The 20,409-nt window shown below is 31.0% G+C and overlaps 4 protein-coding genes across 6 annotated transcripts; 3 read left to right on the top strand and 1 right to left on the bottom strand.

Annotated features, from left to right (window-relative positions):
- Positions 1 to 557: 557 nt before the first annotated feature.
- On the top strand, positions 558 to 2,982 carry LOC114419979 (outer envelope pore protein 16-2, chloroplastic-like). The gene is made up of 7 exons (XM_028385811.1): positions 558 to 755; positions 1,144 to 1,195; positions 1,357 to 1,434; positions 1,609 to 1,640; positions 1,858 to 1,891; positions 2,328 to 2,395; positions 2,625 to 2,982. Exons 1-7 carry the CDS (start codon positions 615 to 617, stop codon positions 2,766 to 2,768), a joined length of 549 nt encoding a protein of 182 aa, XP_028241612.1. The 5' UTR covers positions 558 to 614; the 3' UTR covers positions 2,769 to 2,982.
- A 1,983-nt stretch (positions 2,983 to 4,965) lies between these two features.
- Positions 4,966 to 6,721, top strand: LOC114419978 (zinc finger CCHC domain-containing protein 10-like). 2 transcript variants are annotated; one of them, XM_028385810.1, is made up of 2 exons: positions 4,966 to 5,123; positions 5,491 to 6,721. In XM_028385810.1, exon 2 carries the CDS (start codon positions 5,575 to 5,577, stop codon positions 6,352 to 6,354), a length of 780 nt encoding a protein of 259 aa, XP_028241611.1. In that variant the 5' UTR covers positions 4,966 to 5,123; positions 5,491 to 5,574; the 3' UTR covers positions 6,355 to 6,721. The 2 variants fall into 2 exon arrangements, with proteins under 2 accessions (XP_028241611.1, XP_028241610.1); XM_028385809.1 differs by having other exon boundaries at positions 5,474 to 6,721.
- Positions 6,722 to 9,383: 2,662 nt separating this feature from the next.
- Positions 9,384 to 12,180, top strand: LOC114419977 (DNA-directed RNA polymerases II, IV and V subunit 9A-like). 2 transcript variants are annotated; one of them, XM_028385807.1, is made up of 4 exons: positions 9,384 to 9,532; positions 9,629 to 9,704; positions 11,121 to 11,279; positions 11,826 to 12,180. In XM_028385807.1, exons 1-4 carry the CDS (start codon positions 9,504 to 9,506, stop codon positions 11,904 to 11,906), a joined length of 345 nt encoding a protein of 114 aa, XP_028241608.1. In that variant the 5' UTR covers positions 9,384 to 9,503; the 3' UTR covers positions 11,907 to 12,180. The 2 variants fall into 2 exon arrangements, with proteins under 2 accessions (XP_028241608.1, XP_028241609.1); XM_028385808.1 differs by having other exon boundaries at positions 11,646 to 11,903.
- Positions 12,181 to 16,462: 4,282 nt separating this feature from the next.
- Positions 16,463 to 17,177, bottom strand: LOC114419976. Its single transcript, XM_028385806.1, has one exon. The coding sequence runs from the start codon at positions 17,058 to 17,060 to the stop codon at positions 16,779 to 16,781; it is 282 nt and encodes a 93-aa protein (XP_028241607.1). The 5' UTR covers positions 17,061 to 17,177; the 3' UTR covers positions 16,463 to 16,778.
- Positions 17,178 to 20,409: the final 3,232 nt, after the last annotated feature.

The following is a 20,409-nucleotide window of genomic DNA, read 5'->3' as shown; positions in this document are numbered from 1 at the left end:
GCTTAGTATCCTTTCTGAATGACTTCTATTAAATAATATATAATGTTTTAAGTGAAAACATTTATGTCCTATGTTACATTTGAAAATAAACAACTATCGTTATATTTTTTTTATGTGTTATTATTTTCTTTTTTACTTAGACAAAATTGATAATGCGAAGATTTTTATTATCTCAAGTGACAAATGTGAGATGTTTTCATAAAAAAATTATTTTCTTTGGGTAAGAAAAAAATTGATAGAATCATTCAATTTGTATAGTTAATTTTCAAAGATTTGCAAGATTGTCCCAAAAGTGTATAAGTTTGATTGTTAGAACATCAAATCTTGACTTGATTTGGAGATTTTGATTTTGTGGCTCAAAGAAGACGACGACTCGATCTATGTAACTACAAGGAGCTAAATTCAATCGTCATCGTCTGATTTTGATTGATGCTGAAAAGGCACGTGTCAATTCAGTTACAGATGGATTGCCACCATGTTTAGGAACTTCCACGTGTAGATCATATAAACACACACGTGTTCTCCGACCCTGATGTTCTTCATCTCATGTCACCCCAATCTTTCTCTTTGGTTGGGTGCAGTGAGTGCAAAGTGCAAAGAAAATAACAATAAAGATGAGTAGTAGCAGCAGTAACGTTAACTTGGAGACCCGTTCTCCGCTTGATGAGGTTATTTGCTTTAACAAAGGGGGACTCTTCGACCTTGGCCACCCTCTTCTCAACCGCATAGCTGAGAGTTTCGTCAAAGCTTCTGGGGTACCTTCCGAAACTCCTCTCACTATACATATATATATTTCTCAAAATTGATTGTGGGTGCGTGCGTGCATGCATGCATATATGCGGGAATATTGGATTTTTTTTGATAAATATTAATTGTTAGTATCGTTAGTTTTTCTTAATAAGAATTTAAATCTACACATATGGATCTTATATATCTATAAATAGATATATAGATATAGATCACATAATGAAGTACTGCGCACGAGTGGGTATATAGAAATCCAAATCCGAATAACTCATGTTATGATCTTCTAGATCGGTTCCCTTCTCAGACCAACCTTACATCTCTCGGAATATTAATATTGTGAATGTTAACTGATCTCTATCTAGCTGATCGATCGTCTGCCTTTTCATTTTCTTCCAGATTGGAGCGGTTCAAGCTGTGTCCCGTGAGGCCTATTTCTCAGCTGTTGATGGTGCAATGCTTCCCCGGCCCCGCCATTTCTTTTTCTACTTTATCTAGAGTTAGACTTGATTACCAATGAGTTATGTTTATGTGTGTGTGTTAATTAGTACATTTTTCTTTCATGTACATTATTAATATATAATTAATGTCCATGATATGGGTTCATTATAGGCAACAGGATGGATAACACTGGCGGTATGCCTTCAGAAGTTTCTAATGCCAAGAAACATCGTTTGCATGGTCTCAGAGGTAAATGGCAGATTATAATTTGAGTAAATTATCTAGGAGTGCGTGCGCATTATAAATTGTGTCCATGGTTTAATTAATTATAATTATCAATTACGGAGTACTTAGTTACAGTTTACATCGAAAATAGTACACTACTAATATGCATATCTTTCCCTTTTTGTTTTGTACATGCAGGAGAGACCAGCAGCAAATCCCTTGAGGCAATGGTGAGTTAATTTAGTATAAACTTAATTCCAAGTTCCAACAAATAACTAGACATATGAATCTTAAAAAAGTGGCATTATAATGTTCCGTAACTGAATTGTAAAGTCAATCAATGCTAAACTAGGTGAGACGACCTTGTCAAAATCTATAGTTTCTTTATTATTATTATGAATTTCTCCATTCTCCCCGGTAATTGTTCTTTTTCTTGTTGCTTATCAGGTGAAGAATACCGGGAAAGAGTCTTTACAATGGGGTAGCGATACATTCTCTATATATGAATTTGCAAATGATTAGAGACTGTTTTTAGTTTTTTTTTGTTGATATTGTAAACTATAAGGAGGGCGAGTCCTGGTGCAACGGTAAAGTTGTGCCTTGGTGACTTGTTGGTCATGGGTTCGAATCCGAAAACAGCCTCTTTGCATATGCAAGGGTAAGGCTGTGTACAATATCCCTCCCCCATATCTTCGCATAGGGTACGAAGTTTTTATTGTAAACTATAAATGCCAAACTTGCAAAGCTTGAGTCGACTACTGTACGATTACACTACATTTTCTAGTTTCCTCATGCTCATAATCTGTGCCTAGTTATTCCATCGATGAAGGGGTTTTCACCTCTGTTACAGATTTTAAGGCAAATAGTGGGGTGTGGATGACAAGTGACCCTTACACATTTATCTAAATTAAATGCAGGATTGGCAGCAGGAATATATTCCGGACTCACATATGGGTTGAAGGAAGCTCGTGGAGCAAATGACTGGGTAATGATGTTATTCATTCTAAACAACAATATATATATATATATGGTGCCTTTAATTTTATGAAAAGGAACGAACAACACTATAGCAAGCCTCTACTATTCATTCATGCTTATTAACTTTTAAGATTTGGATTTTTTTTATTTGATCGTTCAATCACTAATTATTAATGAAATGCTGCATTTGTTGCCAGTACTTACTAGAAGATTATGATTTATTGTGTTGGATGCAGAAAAATAGCGCAATGGCGGGAGGAATCACTGGGGCAACACTTGCACTTACGTCAGGAGACACATCTCAAGAACATATGGTGCATTGTGCTATCACTGGAGCTGCAATCTCCACCGCTGCAAATCTTTTAACTGGGATATTCTAAACGGGTGCCCTGTTTAGTGTTAAGATTGGATGTTCAGAGATTGATACATTTTTCTTTTCTGTCTTAAGATTTTCGACAGTTCCTTGGTACATGTATGTTTTAAGAAGAATTTGCAAGGTTTTTCTTTTTAAATTTGTTGTTCTCACTAGTTATTAACCACCCCTCCTTGTCAAAGGCTTTTGAATTCTTGCCCAAGCAAGCCCCCTTTCTTACTGATGACTCTTCGACTTTTATTTATTTATTTACTTAAGAGAGACAATCAATCTAATTTCAAGACAAAAGTTTAATGCCGTTTTTTCTTCTTCTTATGATATAACAGGTATAAATGAAATTTAATTTTTATCATAAAAAAATGACTTAAATGAATTCAGTAACATATTCAAAGAAATTCTAACCAAAAGCGGGAAGCTCAGAATGGTTTGTAGATTTTGAATAATTAGAGTGGCTGAAACTAATAAGATGACAATTATAACTAATTTTTTTTATTTAGTTAAATTAATGATTCGTTATTGGAGCATATAACATGGGAAAAGTCTTTTTTTTTTTCTCTATAATGACTTTGTCATTTGATTCAATAGTGAGCTTCATTAGATTGAAACAAATTAGATAAATATTAAATTATTGATAACTCCTGGATAGAGAGTATTAGTGTGGAAAAATTTATTAGACAATGAACTATTTTATCTTTGGTAATGCTTGGACTAAAATTAATGAAAGAATAAAACATGTTATTATTGATTCTAAGTCATCTTTGATAATATTTGGACTAAAGATAGCGGAAGAATAAACATGTAAAAAAAAATTAGGAGACTATTTTGAAACTTTTAAAACGGGATGAATTTTAAAAAAAAGTTAGAAAACCAAATATATTTTAGTCAAATAATTATATCCACTAAATCAACACATATATCTAATATCTGAGATAAATTTAACGTATATATAATATCTTATTTATAAATTTTGTATTAATTTAAATCAATAAAATATAGTTGAATAATTTATTCATTGGTTTAACTAGTGGTCTATATTGACATAATATCCTGACTGGATTAATGATCGGTCGTCTAAGGTTTGATATCCATGATGATTTTTCTTTTTAATTTTCATCTCATGTAATTTTATCTTTATTTTTCCTTTCTTTTAAAGGATTATAATTCATAAGGCTTTTCAATAATTACTAGTTTTTATTTTATTTTATGTATCAATTTATATTAATAGTCTTCTTACCATTCAATATTTGTTGTATTGAATAATTCATTAAATAATAATATCAATTTATACAAATTATAAAGTAAATTTTGAATAATATTTTTACTTAGTTTTGAAAAAATTAAACCTGTCTATACAAAAAATAATTAAACATTTAAAATTGTAAAAATGATAATAATTTCTAATTAGTTTGATAAATTACTTGTAATTGTCTTCTAACGTACAAATATTTTTATAACTAAAAAAAATTGCATTAAGATTTCTTATAGAATTAGACTTTATTGAAATATTCCTTTTTACACAATTAAAATATCTTTTTTTTGAGTTTTTCTCGTTTAAATATAGTGCGATCATTATTATTTTTATTCATGTAATAATATTTTGAATAGTAAAAGTAAGTAATCAAATTGGTATATGAGGTGTGAGTACCAATAAATTGGTCGATACAAAATTTAAACTTAATCTTTAAATATATAAAAAGTAGACATAATAATAAATTTATTTTTAAACTTTATAAATTAAATTGATTTTCAAAAAATTATAACTTATTATTTAATTAAATTGATCCTTTAAAATTATAATTTAATGATAATATGACCTTTTAATTTATTATTATTTTTCATAAATTAATTTGTCAGCGTATGACATTTTTGAATATAAATTTGACTATTCAGTCTTTTAAATATTAACTTTTAGTCTGTTTTTAAAATTTAGGATATTTGATGTTATATTAAATATTTTAACAATTAAAAAAAATTAATGATTGTTTTTTGTATTTTAATTTTACAAACATATTTTTCTATAAACAATTTGCGTTCTGTTTGTTTTTTTACTGCAACAATTTTCGTTCTTATATAAGTTATAATACTGATATACTCAAGCAAAAGGAAAAACAATGATTGGTATTTAATTATTTATTAATAATAAATAATTATATAATAATAAGAACATAAATACAATGAATGTAATTACTAGTAATTATTATATTTTAATATTTTGAAAAAATAAGGAAAGCTCATTCAACCCTAATTTTCTTGTTCATATATGGGCTGTACTGATTAAAGAGATCGTGTCCCAATTCCTCAATTCTGAATCGAGTTTCAAAATTAGGGGGAAAAGAAAACTTCGGGTTCAATAACTGTTGAGGTGAGATCTTTTCACAATTGATTTTCCCCTGCTTTCTCTAAATTTAACTCAATTCTTGGATCTTTATTTTCATTTCAATTTAAATTCTTTCATCGTTATCGTTAGTCGTAGATTCCAAGATCCTGGTTGAAAAATGACTCGAATGGATATTGTTTAGGGTTTTATATGTTCGATTTCATTTTTCTTTCTTCTTCTTCTTAAATCTCTATGAAAGAACCCTAACTCTGATTGTTGCATCTGCAACACACCTCAACGCTCGTGATTTTTTGATTTTCGTAGGATTTGCAGTATTGGGTTTTTCGTTCATTTTGTTATTTAAATGATTTTTTTTTTCCTGCTATTAATCTCAGGTGTTGATTTTTCATAGTGTGCAATTAGTTTTTTGGGAAGTTAGATGCTGTTGAGTTTATTCGTCTGCCACAAAAGGCAAACTTGAGGACATATATAAAACATGTCAAGCAAGAAGGAAGAGAAATCTCAGGCTGCAGCTGAAAGAATCAAGGCTGCAGCCCTGAGTGCTGCTAAAGGCCTTAGTCGTGCCCAGGCTGAAAGGGCGGCTGCTGCGGCTGCCCGAAATGTCAATGCCTATGGGCAGAAGGAAGAAGGGCCTAGCAGATGGCAGGAGAAAAGAGAAGCAAAGAGGCAGATGTATTTGATGAGTACCGAAAAAGCTGTTAAATTGGGTGAAAGGAAAGACCTCAAGCCTGCAATGTCGGCTGCAGGTGGAGTGGCGCAGTGCCAAAAGTGTTTCCAGAGTGGCCATTGGACATATGAATGCAAGAATGAACGGGTTTACATTTCGAGACCATCCCGGACCCAACAACTTAAAAACCCTAAATTGAGGGTGAATGTGTCTGTGACTTATGATTTGGATGATAACATTCCTGATGCTAAGGAGGAAAAGGCAAAAACAAGTTCCAAAAAAACCAAAAGGAAGCATCGGAAGGACTCTGATTCTGGTAGCGATAGTGAGGATTCTGTTTTTGAGACCGATAGTGGCAGTGGGTCATCATCTGTTACGGGGTCGGATTATTCTTCTGAAAGTAGTTCAGGTTACAGTTCATCTTCTGATTCAGAGGAGGAACGGAGACGGAGGAGAAAGAAGAAGCAGAAGAGAGGAAGACGCAAGAGGTACAGTTCATCAGAATCATCTGATTCAGATTCTGCTTCAGACTCTGATTCTGATGATGAAAGGAGCCGGAGAAAGAAGAGGCATAATCGAAGACACTGAATGAGACTGAAGAATGCGTGGAGCAACAAAGGGGTTGGTGAGTGGGGGGGACATGTTGGATCGTTACCAAGTCCATGTATACAATCATGAAGTTTCAGCAGCTATGTGCACTTGTTTGTGATATCGGTAATGTAGAATAAGCTTTCCTAGATGCAGGGGTTGTGTTTTTGTTTCTTTGATTACTTATCCTGAAGATACTTGCAAGTTAGGTTTAATCTTTAAACAGTTACCTTTTTGGACATGCTCTATGTTGTTTATGAGATGTTTAAGCAGTTGGATGGTTTTTTCATTTGACGCAAGCTTTGAATGCTGTCATACTCATACTCTCATTTGCAACATAATTTCTTGTGTAGTTTTGAGGCTTTCATAGTGCTTTCGTGCATCTATATTACATTGAACCTTCTGAGCTTGAGCTTATTGCTTACATCAGTTGGCATACTATGAGTCATAGTTTGTGGTTTTGATGCTTCTGGTGAATCCCTTATGTTTTGTTTCGCTGTCAATTGTAGTTGGTCTTGTTACTTAAATTTGTTGGTGAATCTTCTTATCTCTGGAAGCCTGCGTGATGTGTGTGTGTTAAGGGTCATGCATAACTGTGATTTGAGTGAAAATTTTGTGGATGTGCTCTATTTTATATTGAGATGTTTAAGAAGTTGGATGGTTTTTGCAATTAATGCAAGTTTCAAATGTTGTCATACTTGGATACTCATCTAAAACTTGATTCTTGTATAGTTTGAGCCTTTCATAAGGGAGTTGGTTCTTACATATTATCTATCTCTGAGGTTTTATTTATTTATTTATTTATATTTTGGGTTATTGTACCCAAAAAAATAAAAATCTGAGGTCTTTCGTGCATCTAGACTCTATACTAACATCAAACTAATTATTGAGCTTGAGCTTATTGCTTACATCTGTTGGCATATTATGAACCCTATCAGCTTTTGGTTTTCATGCTTCTGGTGGATATCTTATGTTTTGTTCCGCTGTCAATTGTTGTTAGTCTTGTTATATTACTTTTGTTGATGTGCATGTGTTTTGGGTCATGCATAACTCTGATTTAAGTGAAAATTGAAAATAATGTTGGGGTACTACCTTTTTTCTTTTTAATAGTTAGTGTTTTTTCTTTGTAAGGGGGTCTAAGCTCAGATGATAGAGTAGGGTGTGAGAGTTATTGTAAATCGCTGACACTGTCTCCGATACCCAAGGATAAAAATAAACACATCACAACTCATCTAGCTATTAGACGTTATTAAGGACGCAAACCACTTATACGTTCTGCGTATTGACATCGAGCAAGAGTGGTCCATCTTCTGGTATGTTATAAATTTCTTTATTTCCTTTAAAAAGTTGTAGAAAGTGCTAAAATCTTTCCACTCCTTTTAAACTTTAGCATTAGTTTGATCTGGGTGCAATGCTGCATTCCTCGATTTGAAGTTTTCCGTTACATCAGCGTAGGAGCAATCATGGATATAAGTTTGCAGTATAAGCACATCTTAATATAAGCGGGCTTTGTTATTCTCACCACTCTTGTTTCTCCTCCACTTCCTAGTTTTTTTGTCTCCCTTGGGTTTCCCTATTCTACCTCTTCACCTTTCTCGTCATTTATTTTAACACGGCAGAAACTTGTTTTCATTTTGTTAATATTTTTTTTTTAGTAAAGCATTTAACTCAGCAGAAACATATAGCCGCCGTGTTAAATTTTTTTTTATATAAATTAAACACAATAAAAACATGTTTTTATTGGCTTAACTTTATTTTATTTCTTGTAAAACTTTTAACACAACATAAACATGTTTCCCACTATGTTATTAGAAGTCTGTCACCACCACTTCTCATTAAACAAATTTATATTACCAAGAATTGCAATTTTTATATCAATACAATTTAGCTTATAAAAAACATAATAAGCCGATAATACCTATCACGCAATACCTTTTTTTTCCTAGATAAGAAAAAAAAACATTCATATAATTGGAGCACAAGGTGTGTCCAATACAATTATTAACAATTGCCATTCAATTGAATATGACTAAAACAACTGAATGACAAAAATTAACCATTACCGCAAGCAATAGTCCCTTTATGTATTTTATTTTGTTTAAAAATTTATTTTTTATTTATATATTTAAGGGATGATGATAGATGTAGAATGTAAAATAAATTTGAATATTTAAAAGTCAAATAATATGAAATTTTGATAAAATTGTAAGATGTGACTATAATTTCAAGAGGAGAAAATTTGAGATTTTTTTATAATGAAAAATGATTTTATTCAAAGACTGATTTTGCATTACCTAAGGGCCATGACATTAATGTGTATAAGGGATTTAAAAAACCCTTAAATTGAACAAGGCATGCAATATAACATACCAGTGTCATTACTTTGCCAAACTCTTAACTTGAACGTTAGAGTCTTTCCAAGTAAACACTCCCGCTGGAAACCTAGGGCAAAGTGATGAACACGGATGCACAGAATAATTCATCCATGCGCCAAATTTGCAAGGATATGATATTGTACCAAATTTGACATCATTTTGAAATATGTGTGACATAGTATTAATAAAAAATGGTACTGACATAGTACATGCATATTTACTAATATAAGCTAATGGTATGATATTGTACCAAATACTTGCAAATTTGCCAAACTTTTTATATTTCTTTTAGTTGAAATAATGATTACTTCATGGAATTATTAATATTATTTTATAAGTAATATGCATTTAATAAAAGATCACAAGCTACTATAATACTACGGATTAGTGAAAAACAGTTTTTTTTTATATAAAAAAACCTTTTCTCTCTCTCAAAATTGTGATGTCTCAAATACACTATTAAATAATTATTGTAAAAAATTAATAAATTTATCATAGGAAACATGGGAGCACTCTTGATATTGTCATATGCACTATTTATTGTTACTAAAAATACCTAACAGTTTGATAACTAATATCCATTTTTATTGTGTAAATTAATAAAATAAAACATCAACTTTAATTTGGAAAGAAAATACACAAAATACTCGTACAGAATTTTAGGTATAGTTCTTACGATACGATGAGCCCAACCTATTTTTCTGATTAAGTAGAGAGAGTCTGCCCGCCAAAAAGAGGCAGTGGCTACCAAGCAACAATCGATTGGAGTGAAAGATGAGTAGCATGAAATTTTGCCGCCGCTGGTCCGTTCCCATTTTCTTCTCTCTTTCCTTCCATTTATTTATTCTGATCCATGAATTGATTAAGATTAATGCTTCTTCTTTCATTCCGCACCGCAGCAACAACGTTCTGTACCCTACGGAGGATAAGGAGGAGAAGCTACTTCTCTATGCTTGCCGCAACTGCAATCACGAGGTTCCTCTCTTCTCTTTTGCTTTCCATTTCTATTTTCTCCTTCATTCTTTCTCTCTTTCGATCTGCCTCCATCTTGCAAAAACCCTAACTAGCTCTCCTATTGCATATGCATTTACGTTTGTAGCGGCTTCTTCTTCTTCTTTAAGCTATTTTTGGTGTTTCACTTTAACCTAACCGTTAATGCTCTTCGTGTTTCCCCCTTTTTCAACCTGAATTAACGATTCACAAATTAATGCCGACCATTCTACTGAATAAATGTGGCTACACTTATTTTTTGGTCTTAACCAAAGAGAGCCTGGAGTTCGACTGAGAGGTAAGTAAAGCATGACCAAGAATTGTTTCTGCTAAGAATTGAATTCGGGTACTACTGAACAATTCAACCTTAACTTTGGGAATTGTTTCTGCCAAGAAATGTGGCTACACTACAATGTACTTGGGAATGAAATTAGTACCATATTGTTGATTTTGAAAATGCCCTCAAATCTTAAAAGTCTCTGATGCCTTGGTTTGTTGATGAATCTGATCAACTGGAGATTGAATTTTGGAGTCAATGTGACGATTTGCACAGTGTGGTTTTTTTTAACAGGAATGCAATTTCTTCTATATATTTCTGCTAGGTCCTAAGGAAAACTTCCCCTACTGATTTAATGGATGAATGGTGTTTGTTTTGCTTTCACTTGCAATTGACTTATGTTTGCAGAGGTATCTGGCTTCTATAAGTTGCTGTTGCTTTTTTATTCCGACTTCATCATTCTCATGCCATATGCATTTTCATAGCGAATCATTGTGTTTCCATTTCATGTCAAAATAAAATTGAGCATTGACTAACAGTGCCTTTGATATATCACATCTCTTGCCGTCGTTCCTTGGGCTTAAGAGTTGCTTTTAAATTAAAATTTCATGGATATTGCATTTTTAACTTAATATATGACTTTTGTTATGTTTCTTTATGTTAAAATGCTCCTAGATTTATGATTTTTAGTTATTGACTATGAATTTGTGTTTTTATATGTCTTTATTAATTGTATATGTTATGTTTTATTGTTGATCGTAAATCTTACGATTCACAATTTGGTAAATAAATAGGTCTTCTGATTCATGATTTGAATCTCAATTCAACTATCAGATACTGGACCATTCATAAAAGATTTTTTTATTTAAAAATCTTCAATAACATACCTGTCTTGTCAGCATTTGGTGCTTTGGTGATCATATTTTGTTTTATACAACTAAGGAAATACCAAGTAAGCAAGGCAAGAAAGTTCTTTACATTTTATTGTTTTTGCCATAACAAATTGACACTCTTGTTTTTCTTTTGAAAAAAATTATTTCAAGGGACCACATCCAGTTTTGACTTTTGATGTTATTAGTTAAGTTTGGACATGCCTGTGTGATCCATTTTCCACTGTTGAGCAGGAGATTGCCGATAGTAACGTTGTGTATAGAAATAAGATACATCATTCTGTTCAACGGCGCACTCGAGAGCTGGAAAATGTAGCTGCAGATCCAACACTTCCTCGCACCAAGTCTGTTCGCTGCTCTCAATGCAATCATGGAGAAGCTGTCTTTTTCAAGGTTAAGTCCTACTAACTATGGCAGAGAAACAAAAAAACAAACTAGTAATTTAATGACCATGTATATATATGTATATATATTAAAGTTTCATCACTAAAATCAGAAGATGGAATATTATGGTTATATTTTCTCATAATATTTTACCCAGTAATTAAATTAATTTGTTTTTTTGATGCATTGGAAGTTTTTATATTTAATGTAAGCCACTTTCTTTTTGAAATGCTAAATTAGTTCCTTAACTGAACACCGGACAGTGCACCTCAATGAGGTCACTCCTATTATTTGCAAATGTCCACGAATTACTTAAGCCGTTAAATTCTAACATACATATCTGTACACAAATATTAATGCATATATGATGTGTAGGTGAAGGAAGTTTCATTGTAACTAACGCCTTGAATCTGAAATGTTCTAATCCCCGTTGAAGTAACATTGAAGTTGACGCTCTTTTGATTGCAATTTAGTTATCGTAAAACTTCAGCCTTCATGTTCAGAAACCATGTTTTAGCTAGTTCGGGGTGTTCTGAAATTTCTGAATGTATGTAGGCACCAGTAAAAGGGGAAGAAGGCATGGCCCTCATTTTTGTTTGCTGCAACCCAACTTGTGGCTACCGTTGGAGAGACTAGGACTCTTAATAGTCAAGGTTCAACATTGGGGAGTTGAGCATATCAAATTCTTCACTCTTGGATGGATGAGAAACTTTATTTGTATATATAAAACTTGGCTAGTGTGAGGACGTTCATAATTAAGTATTTGTGCTCACTGTTTAATCTCCCTAAACAATTATGTTGACGCAGTTAATGGTCCAATCCTTTAGTTTGTGGGTTATGAAAGATATTCGCATTTCTTATTTGAGCTCCAAGACATTTATGAAAGAGCAATCCTTAGCATTTAACGTAAGGATGTGTAATCCAATAATAATAATAATAAAAAAAAACGTAAGGATGTGTAACAAAAGTCTTGTCATGCACTTAACGTTATGTTTTTTTCTCTTAATTTTATTAATTCAAAAAATGATATCTGTCATTTTATTTTTATTTTTTTACTTTATATTTTGTTTTTTGTTTTCCTTCCTCCAATACTTATTTATTTCCTCATTTCCACACAAAGCATAAAGTGACTTAATGGGAGCTAGGTGAGATGTGTACAAGGAAATAGCAGGAGATGGACACAAAACATGAAATAGACATCTATATTTATAAAGAGGAGGTATAAAAACCCCATTATTTTACCGGAAATTAATATTAGAGATATACATGATCAGTTTCAGTGATGGTACAAGGTATTTATTATATAGAAGATAATATATATATCATTGCGTTGCGCAAGAGATTAATTAGTAACAAGACTTGTTGGATGAGTCAAAGCCACCAAAGACGATGGATCCATTACCATTACCCTTGGTACAACCGGTGTTGTTTATAAGACCTCTAATGTTTTGTGTGCCTGTGTTGTTAAACGAGGCTCTTGGCAGCTCCTTATGACTGTGGCGAGGATGAGCAACAGCACCGGGGTTCGGAGAGTGTCGGGGATGTGTTGCCTCCATAGGTTCTTCTCCCACACCTGACTGAAGGAGCTGCCCAAGCAACTGTCCTAAAAATTCTGCCATTCTCTGCTTTTATGTGGCTTGGCTAATTTGGATCGTATAGGATGCTTTTATACGCTGGCTGAGGAATATTGGGGCAGTAGCTTGCACAAGAAGCAAATATTATTTTTAATATGTGTGTCATATCTAAACAACTTAATTTATATGTGCTCTCTCCTAGATCAAGTGTGGTACCACATGATTCTACGACTGGAAATTTATATATATAATTTTTTTTTCATGCATACGCACAATGGTGAGACCTATTGAACCTTTTTAAAAAAAATCTATTTTCACTCATCTATTTATCTTTTTTCTTATCGCCTTTCTATTTTTTCTCTTCGATCAAACATTTTTAATTTTCATTTTATTTCTCACTCATCTATCCATTCATCCTCTATATTTTCATTTATTTTATTTCTCTTCTCTCTACCAAACAAGGCATTAGTGTCAACTTAGCTAAATGTAATCCGAGATAGTTTTTGGCCGATGCTAATTTGATTTATGTTATTATTTTATATTTTAAAAAATATTTTTAACTTGTACTAGTTAGTCATAACCACACTAATTAGTAATTATTTTTTAAAATTAAAAATGATTTTTTATATAAGTGTTGGAGTGTAAGTGTGAAAGTATAAAGTTTACATTAGATAGAAAGAGATGAGTTGTGTAACATACAAGTGAAGAGACCTGTAAACTTATGTCTTAAAATTTTAGATTAAAATGTGATATTGAGTTGCCTAATGTGATTTGTTGGTATAGTCTATTGTGAGGATGTAAAGATAAAATATTATGAAAAGAAAAATAAAGAGAAGTTTTAATTGATTGAAAAGAAAAAAAATGACATTGTTGATTAATATTGATTGAAAATAAAAAAATTATTAAAGAGACTCATTAAATAAGAATTAAGACCTAGGAATTTTTGTAACTTTTAATAAATTCTTATAATAATAAAAAATATTTTTTTTACTAAATAAAAAATGTGTTAAAGACTGTTGCAAACATTTCTCAATTATTTATTCTAACACAACATTTTATTTATTGAAGGAGCCGTTCAAAAAAACAATTATTAGAGGACAATACATCTAATTAGAAACTTAGATGGTCATATATTGAGAAATCCACCCACGTTTTATTCTTGATATGTATACAATGATGGGTTTGGCGAGTAAGATTACATGAAAATGGAGGCAATAACAGCAGAAATTATTATTTAGATAACTAATTGTATTGAGTTGCCTCTTGTTTCTTCATGCATGTTATTAAAGGATTCATGGTTGCATCTGGGCAGAAGAAGAGGTTGTGAGCGTCCCAAAGTTGATGGCACCATTAGCGCTGCCCTTAACGTAACCAGTCTGGTTGGTAAGACCCTTGATATTTTGCTTCCCAGAATTTAAATAAGTGAACTCTTCAGAAGTAGTGTTGTTATTGTGATGAGTGTTGGGAGTAGTAGTTTGGGCTTGTGTTGGTCGCCGTGGAGCTTCACCTGCACCAACGGCAAGCACGCTGATCCCATACGCAATACCTGCCATCGAATTATATATATGCTTTTTGAATGCTTAGTAGTGAGGTTCCAGCAATTAGGCTTGTTAGAAAGTTTTGGTATGTTTTCGGAGAATTATAAGTATAGAAAGAACACACCCTAGCTTTTTATAGCCTCGGGGTTGGGAAGAAGAATATTTAATGACTGTGAATGCATGATATGCGAAGATAACGAGCCAGACGAATACAACTACTCCACGTGGTGTTTAATTGTCTTGCTAATCAGTATTATTAAGATATTGATTAAGAAATTAAAAAAATTATTATATAACAATTAATTTTACACATCCTAATAAAAACAAAATTTTCTTTTAATTTCTTTAACATGAGGACACAAGTTAGCCTTTGTCAAACTTTAATTAGTGATCATCTATGCTCGTTCACATTACTTGTTTAAGGTGCGCTCTCTAATCTAGTCATGAGGAGATTTTGTTTTTGGTGGAGGTCTAGTCATGAGGAGATATTTGCATAGCTTTATTTACCTAATTAATTAGATGTATACATGGACGAACAAAAGAAAAAGCAAGAATATTGCTCATATGCTGCGCGCGTCACTGTATGTGAGAGGGAATCAATGCAAATGTGATGGAGTTACTTTGCATATTTTGTTTGAAGAGAAATATCGCTTTTAACAATTTTGATCCAACACACTATTTTAAGTACTTTTTATTTGTTATTCAATCAAATTTATTAAAAATTGTACAATTATATGAGTTTTAATTTTTATTTAACAAAATTCACTCATAATTTTATAGTTTTTTTTAAAATTAAATATTAATATAAAAATGTTAAAAAATATGTTAATGTTGTTCTAATTTTTGTCAGAATATATATAGGAAATCATTTTGTCCTCTTCCCTCCAAAAGGACAAGCTGTTTAATTATTCCTCTTCCATTTTGCAGAGATGTTGAATGGTAGTAAAAAATAAAAAATATACTGTTTAAATATGTTTTTATTCTTCATAAATGAATCATTTTTTATATTGGCTCCCAATATTTTTTTTAGTTCCTAATCATTTTTTATTTATTTCTGGTCCTTCCAATGCTATCTAAATCACTTTTCAAAATGCTATCTAAATAAATTTGAAGACCAAAAGCAAAATAATTTTTTTATTAGAGACCAAAAGTTAAAAAATTTATTAGGGACCAAACTAGAAATTTAATAATTTATGAGAGGCAAAAAAATATATTCAAACCAAAATACTACACAGAAGTAATTTTTTCTCTCTTTTACTATTTTAGTATTAGATTTTTCCTTTTGAATCACTTATTCTCTTTCCATGGCTTTACTATATACCAATCTTTCGTGTGATCGGTTAAAAATTCTTTCATAAAACCTTTTATGTGTAAAAAAAAGTTATGCCAAATAATATTGTTATTTTATTTTAAGTTACTTTACTTTAGGAGCAGCTCAAATTCTAAAGGTCCTGGTCCTGTTTTACGCAGTTCTTTCCCCTTTGTTTTGAAAAAAAAATTAGTAAAATAATATTGTTAATTTTTTAAAATAAATTTAATATTTGAAGTCATGACACTAAAAAACTGTCAAAATTAATTAAAAAAACTATATTAATGCAAAAAAATATCAAACTAAAAAAAAAAATAAAAGTAAAAAACTATAATACTACTATTAAGTTTTGTAAAAATCGTTATAATTAACATTCGATGGCGGTTTATATAACCGCTACAAAATACACTTTGAGGATAAAAACCAAAGTATTTCCAAATTAAAAGAATAAAAATAGGACAATTTTTCTAAAGAGTAAAATCAGATTTAATAAATTTTAGAGGAAGAAAAATAGATTTTACTCTCTGAATAATTATAAGGGCTTTTAAGCCTTTCTAATGATATTAGAATGACTTGTGACTTCTATATTTTTTTAAATTATAAAATGATGTACTCATTATCATGCATAATTTTAAAATCAAACTCGTGGATTTGATTGGTTTGGTTGTCGAGTACTCCATACCGCTCAATCCAATCAGGTCATTCAAAATTGTTGAAGTGATATTTAAAATCAGGGAAGTAGGGAACCGCATAAGTGTGAGAACCAGACCATATCTTACAAACATTAATTAATGTTGTACGAGGTTATATATAACCACTAATCGATATCCAAGTATCAACAGAAACAAAAATAATGCAAACCTAATTGAAGAGCAATATCTATAAAATTTTAAACTTAGACAATTAGTAGTAGTAGATCCATATCTGATTATTCCTACTATGATGGTTTTGGCGAGTAAAACATAAAATCAAAATGATATAAATTAAGGCAACGACAGCAGAGGTTATTTAGTTAATTATTGAGTTGCCTGCAGCTATATATATATGTATATATGTTCTTCATTCTTGCTGGTTGTTGTTAAGGGATTCATTGCCTTTGGACAGAAGCAGAGGCTGTGAGGGTCCCAAAGTTGATGACCCCATTAGCGTTGCCTTTAACGTATCCAGTCTGGTTGGTAAGACCCTTTATATCTTGCTTGGCAGAATTTAAATAAGTGAACCCTTCAGATGATGGCGTAGAAGAAGAAGTGTTGCTGTTAGTGTTTGTGTTAGTGTTAGTGTTGGGAGTGGATTGGGCTTGTGCTGGACGCCGTCGAGCATCACCTGAGCCAATGGCAAGGGTGCTGATTCCAGATGCAATACCTGCCATTGAATTCTTGGCCTTGAACAAAAAAAATAAAAATGAAATTTATTCTAGGAGGTAGTCCAGTTTCGGCAATTTGGCTTATAAAATAGCTTTGGCATGCTTTATATCTTGGCTTATATAAGGCGCTTTTATAGACTCGGGGGGAGAATATTTTAATTAGTGTGAATGCAAATTGCAAAAGATATATAGTGAGAGGGAATGTGAATCCATAAGGTGGTGCTTCACTTTAGTTGTCTATGCTTGTCCACATTTAATTAAGGTGCTCCAATGGTGGGTATCGAGTTATTCGAAGCTTAACCTAGTCAGATATATATATGGATGGATAAATAAAAAGAAAGCAAGATTATTATTATTATTATTATTATTATTATTATTATTATTATTATTCACACATCTGACAAAGTTGGGCGGATCAAGGAATCAATATAAAGGTGATAGATCAGTTATATTCCTTGCATATTTTGATAGACCAGGAATAGGATAAAATCATCAACACTTCGGAAAAATGTCAGTTTTTTTTAATCACTTGTTCTCTTTTCATTTATACATCAATTTTATTCTTATTGGTTAAAAACTCATTCATAATAATTTTTGTTAAAAAATTCATGCCAAGTAATACCGTTGTTTTAGTTTAAGTAACTACTTCAGGACTAGTTCAACTTCTTAAATGTCCTGATTAATTTACGCAGTTTTTTTTTTATACTCCTCTGTTTTTATATACATCAATTTCACTTCTCGTATAAGCAGAGGTGGCTCTATATTATGGAATGCGGGAAAAATGTTACTATTGAATTAAAAAAAATCATTAAATTGTGTTAAGGCTAACACGTAAAAAAAGGGACTAGTGTGAAATGAAGAAACTAACTAAACTAACAATATTACACTATTAAAAGAGGATCAGTCTGATTCTTTCCAAAGCTTAATACCGCCTAGAGTCACCGCTTTCTGCCGCTAGAACTTATGTTCGGTTATCTCCTTCAATCACACAACAAATTGCATATAATTCATATTATTCTCCTCATAAAATGAACTATTGTGAAACGCGTAGTCAATTGTCACCTTAACGATAAGTAAATTAAGAAAAAATTTGCGAGAAAAATAAGTTAATTTCTAATGTATTTGAATAGCTTCAAAATTTATTTGACTTATAAAATAAATTAAATATAGATTATTTCATTAACTTTGAATGCTATTTTAAAATATTATTTATGTCCATCACTTTTTTATAAGACACTTTCAACTAATTCACACAATTTAATAAAATTAATTTATTTTGTTATTTCTTTTAGTTTTTTTTTTAAATTTCTTATAGTTTTTTTTTACAAATTAACTGTTTTAATTTGTTTAATTTTTTTTATTTTACTAATTTATATATTAAATTATAAATAATATAATTTATCCAGAATAACATTTAAAAAAAATACATATATTTAAATACTCAATATAAATATAATTTAATTAAATATTTATTAAAAATATAATTTTATATGATTTATATTGTATTTAAATTTAGTTAAATATTTTCATTGTTTTGATTTATAACTATCGTATAGAAAAACATTAAAAAAAACATTTTAAATTTTTCTTGTTATGATTTACATCATATTTTTTTTAACTTTTTTACTTATTTAATATATTTTCAAGAAAAGTACACATATTTTTAACTGATGATATATTTTCTTACTTATTAATTTTATTTAGTTTTAGTTAGAAAATTAAATGAGCAAAAGAAGATAAAAAATATAACAAGTTGAATTGAACTAAAATATTTAAATTTGAAACAATACAACCAAATTTTTAAAGAACAAAGAATATGACATAAACTTAATATTGTTGGCTTGAGCCTATACAATAGGGGTAATTTTTCTTTGAATGAATTGGGATGCAACACACAGAACATCTCTGAGGAAACAGGACGACCCTTAGAATTTCTTTTCTTGTCTGGGTTAGGGCAGATCATTGGCTAGTGACAGTGGCCAATATGCTTCGTTACACCATTCTCTAAACAATCCTCTATATACATTGGAGACACTTTCTAACTTATACACATGATGCATGTAGTTCTTGTACTCATAGTGAGCATGCTTATAAGCAGTAACAACATGAGAACAAGACATGTGCAATCCTTGAAATTTGTCACAGTCACAAACTATCTTTCATCTAGCCTGATCATGAAATCTCCAATGGGTTGAACCTCTCTCGAGTTTATTGTCTCCTGGACTAAGAATCGTGCGTCACGTCGATCGAAATAAAAAACAGTGTGAGCATTTGCCATTTTCTGTGCGTCTTTGATGGTCTTGTTTAGTACTTGCTTATAACAGCAAGGGTTTGATGCAACTCAATACATTTGTCTGATATTCACCTTATTGCTTAAAACATGGAAAATGTATCTACTCTTATGTATTGCGATGCTGCCATTATTCCATCAGATGGAGGAATAGTGTTTGAAATCCCAGTGATCCAAAGTTATCACAATAAGTGAGGACATGTCGTTTGCTGTCTTAAGGAAAACAATTTTTGACACCAATAAAGGTCAACTAATCTATGTAGGTGATGGTTGTGTTGTATACAATTGTAAGGAGCTCAAACACAATGATGATGTAGGAAAAATGTTTTTTATTTATTCAAAATTTAGTATCAAAAGTCCAATTGAGTTGCCTGCAACTTTTGGGCATTCTCTAGGTGAAATTCTTGGCATGTCGCACAAATCAAGAAAACTAAGAACAACTGATGATGAGATAATTGATGAGATGTGTGATGAATTTGTGTAGGCACAAACTACTTGTTGTTACCTAAGTCTTTTTTTTTTTTTTTGTCTTCTTGAGTCTAGATAAACTTAGTTTTATTTAAGGATTAATTTTTTTTTATAATATTATTTAAGTACTCATAGTTTTACATCAATCAATACATACTATTAAAATTAGACGTGTTTTATTTATTTAGGTAAAAGAATTAGATCACTTAAATATATGTATTTTTTATAAATATTTAAATAAATTATATTTATATTGAGTATTTAAATATTTTTTAAAAACAAAAAAAGATTTAAATTTAAAAAAAATTAAGAAAAAATATGCAAAAACAATTTAACAAATCAATATAAATATTTTTTTTTTATTATTGGGGCGAAAAAATCACGAAGCGAGCCATAAACCATTTGTTAACTGTGCAAATATCAATTTTTATATTACAAACACATCAATTTTATAGAACTCGTGGTGCCAAGAAAAGGGGAAAAAGAAATTCAACTTGAACTGTTGGTGCCAGAGTCTAGCACTACCAGCATCCTGAATTTCTAATCCTAATCGTTGACGTTTTGTAAAATTGGCTACTATGAATAATTTACAAAGCT

The sequence above is a fragment of the Glycine soja genome, chromosome 7 (genome assembly GCF_004193775.1).
Source record: "Glycine soja cultivar W05 chromosome 7, ASM419377v2, whole genome shotgun sequence".
Lineage (NCBI taxonomy): Eukaryota > Viridiplantae > Streptophyta > Magnoliopsida > Fabales > Fabaceae > Glycine > Glycine soja.
The sequence above is the reverse complement of the archived record's forward strand: the minus strand, read 5'-3'. Positions and strand labels throughout refer to the sequence as shown.

Coding starts and splice junctions, on each gene's coding strand:
- LOC114419977 (XM_028385807.1), top strand. CDS start 9,504: ATGAGTAGCATGAAATTTTGCCGCCGCTG. Junction 9,533..9,628: donor ATGAAATTTTGCCGCCGCTG/GTCCGTTCCCAT, acceptor TCCGCACCGCAG/CAACAACGTTCTGTACCCTA. Junction 11,280..11,825: donor GAGAAGCTGTCTTTTTCAAG/GTTAAGTCCTAC, acceptor GAATGTATGTAG/GCACCAGTAAAAGGGGAAGA.
- LOC114419979 (XM_028385811.1), top strand. CDS start 615: ATGAGTAGTAGCAGCAGTAACGTTAACTTGGAGACCCGTTCTCCGCTT. Junction 756..1,143: donor GTTTCGTCAAAGCTTCTGGG/GTACCTTCCGAA, acceptor ATTTTCTTCCAG/ATTGGAGCGGTTCAAGCTGT. Junction 1,196..1,356: donor CTATTTCTCAGCTGTTGATG/GTGCAATGCTTC, acceptor GGTTCATTATAG/GCAACAGGATGGATAACACT.
- LOC114419978 (XM_028385810.1), top strand. CDS start 5,575: ATGTCAAGCAAGAAGGAAGAGAAATCTCAGGCTGCAGCTGAAAGAATC.
- LOC114419976 (XM_028385806.1), bottom strand. CDS start 17,060: ATGGCAGGTATTGCATCTGGAATCAGCACCCTTGCCATTGGCTCAGGT.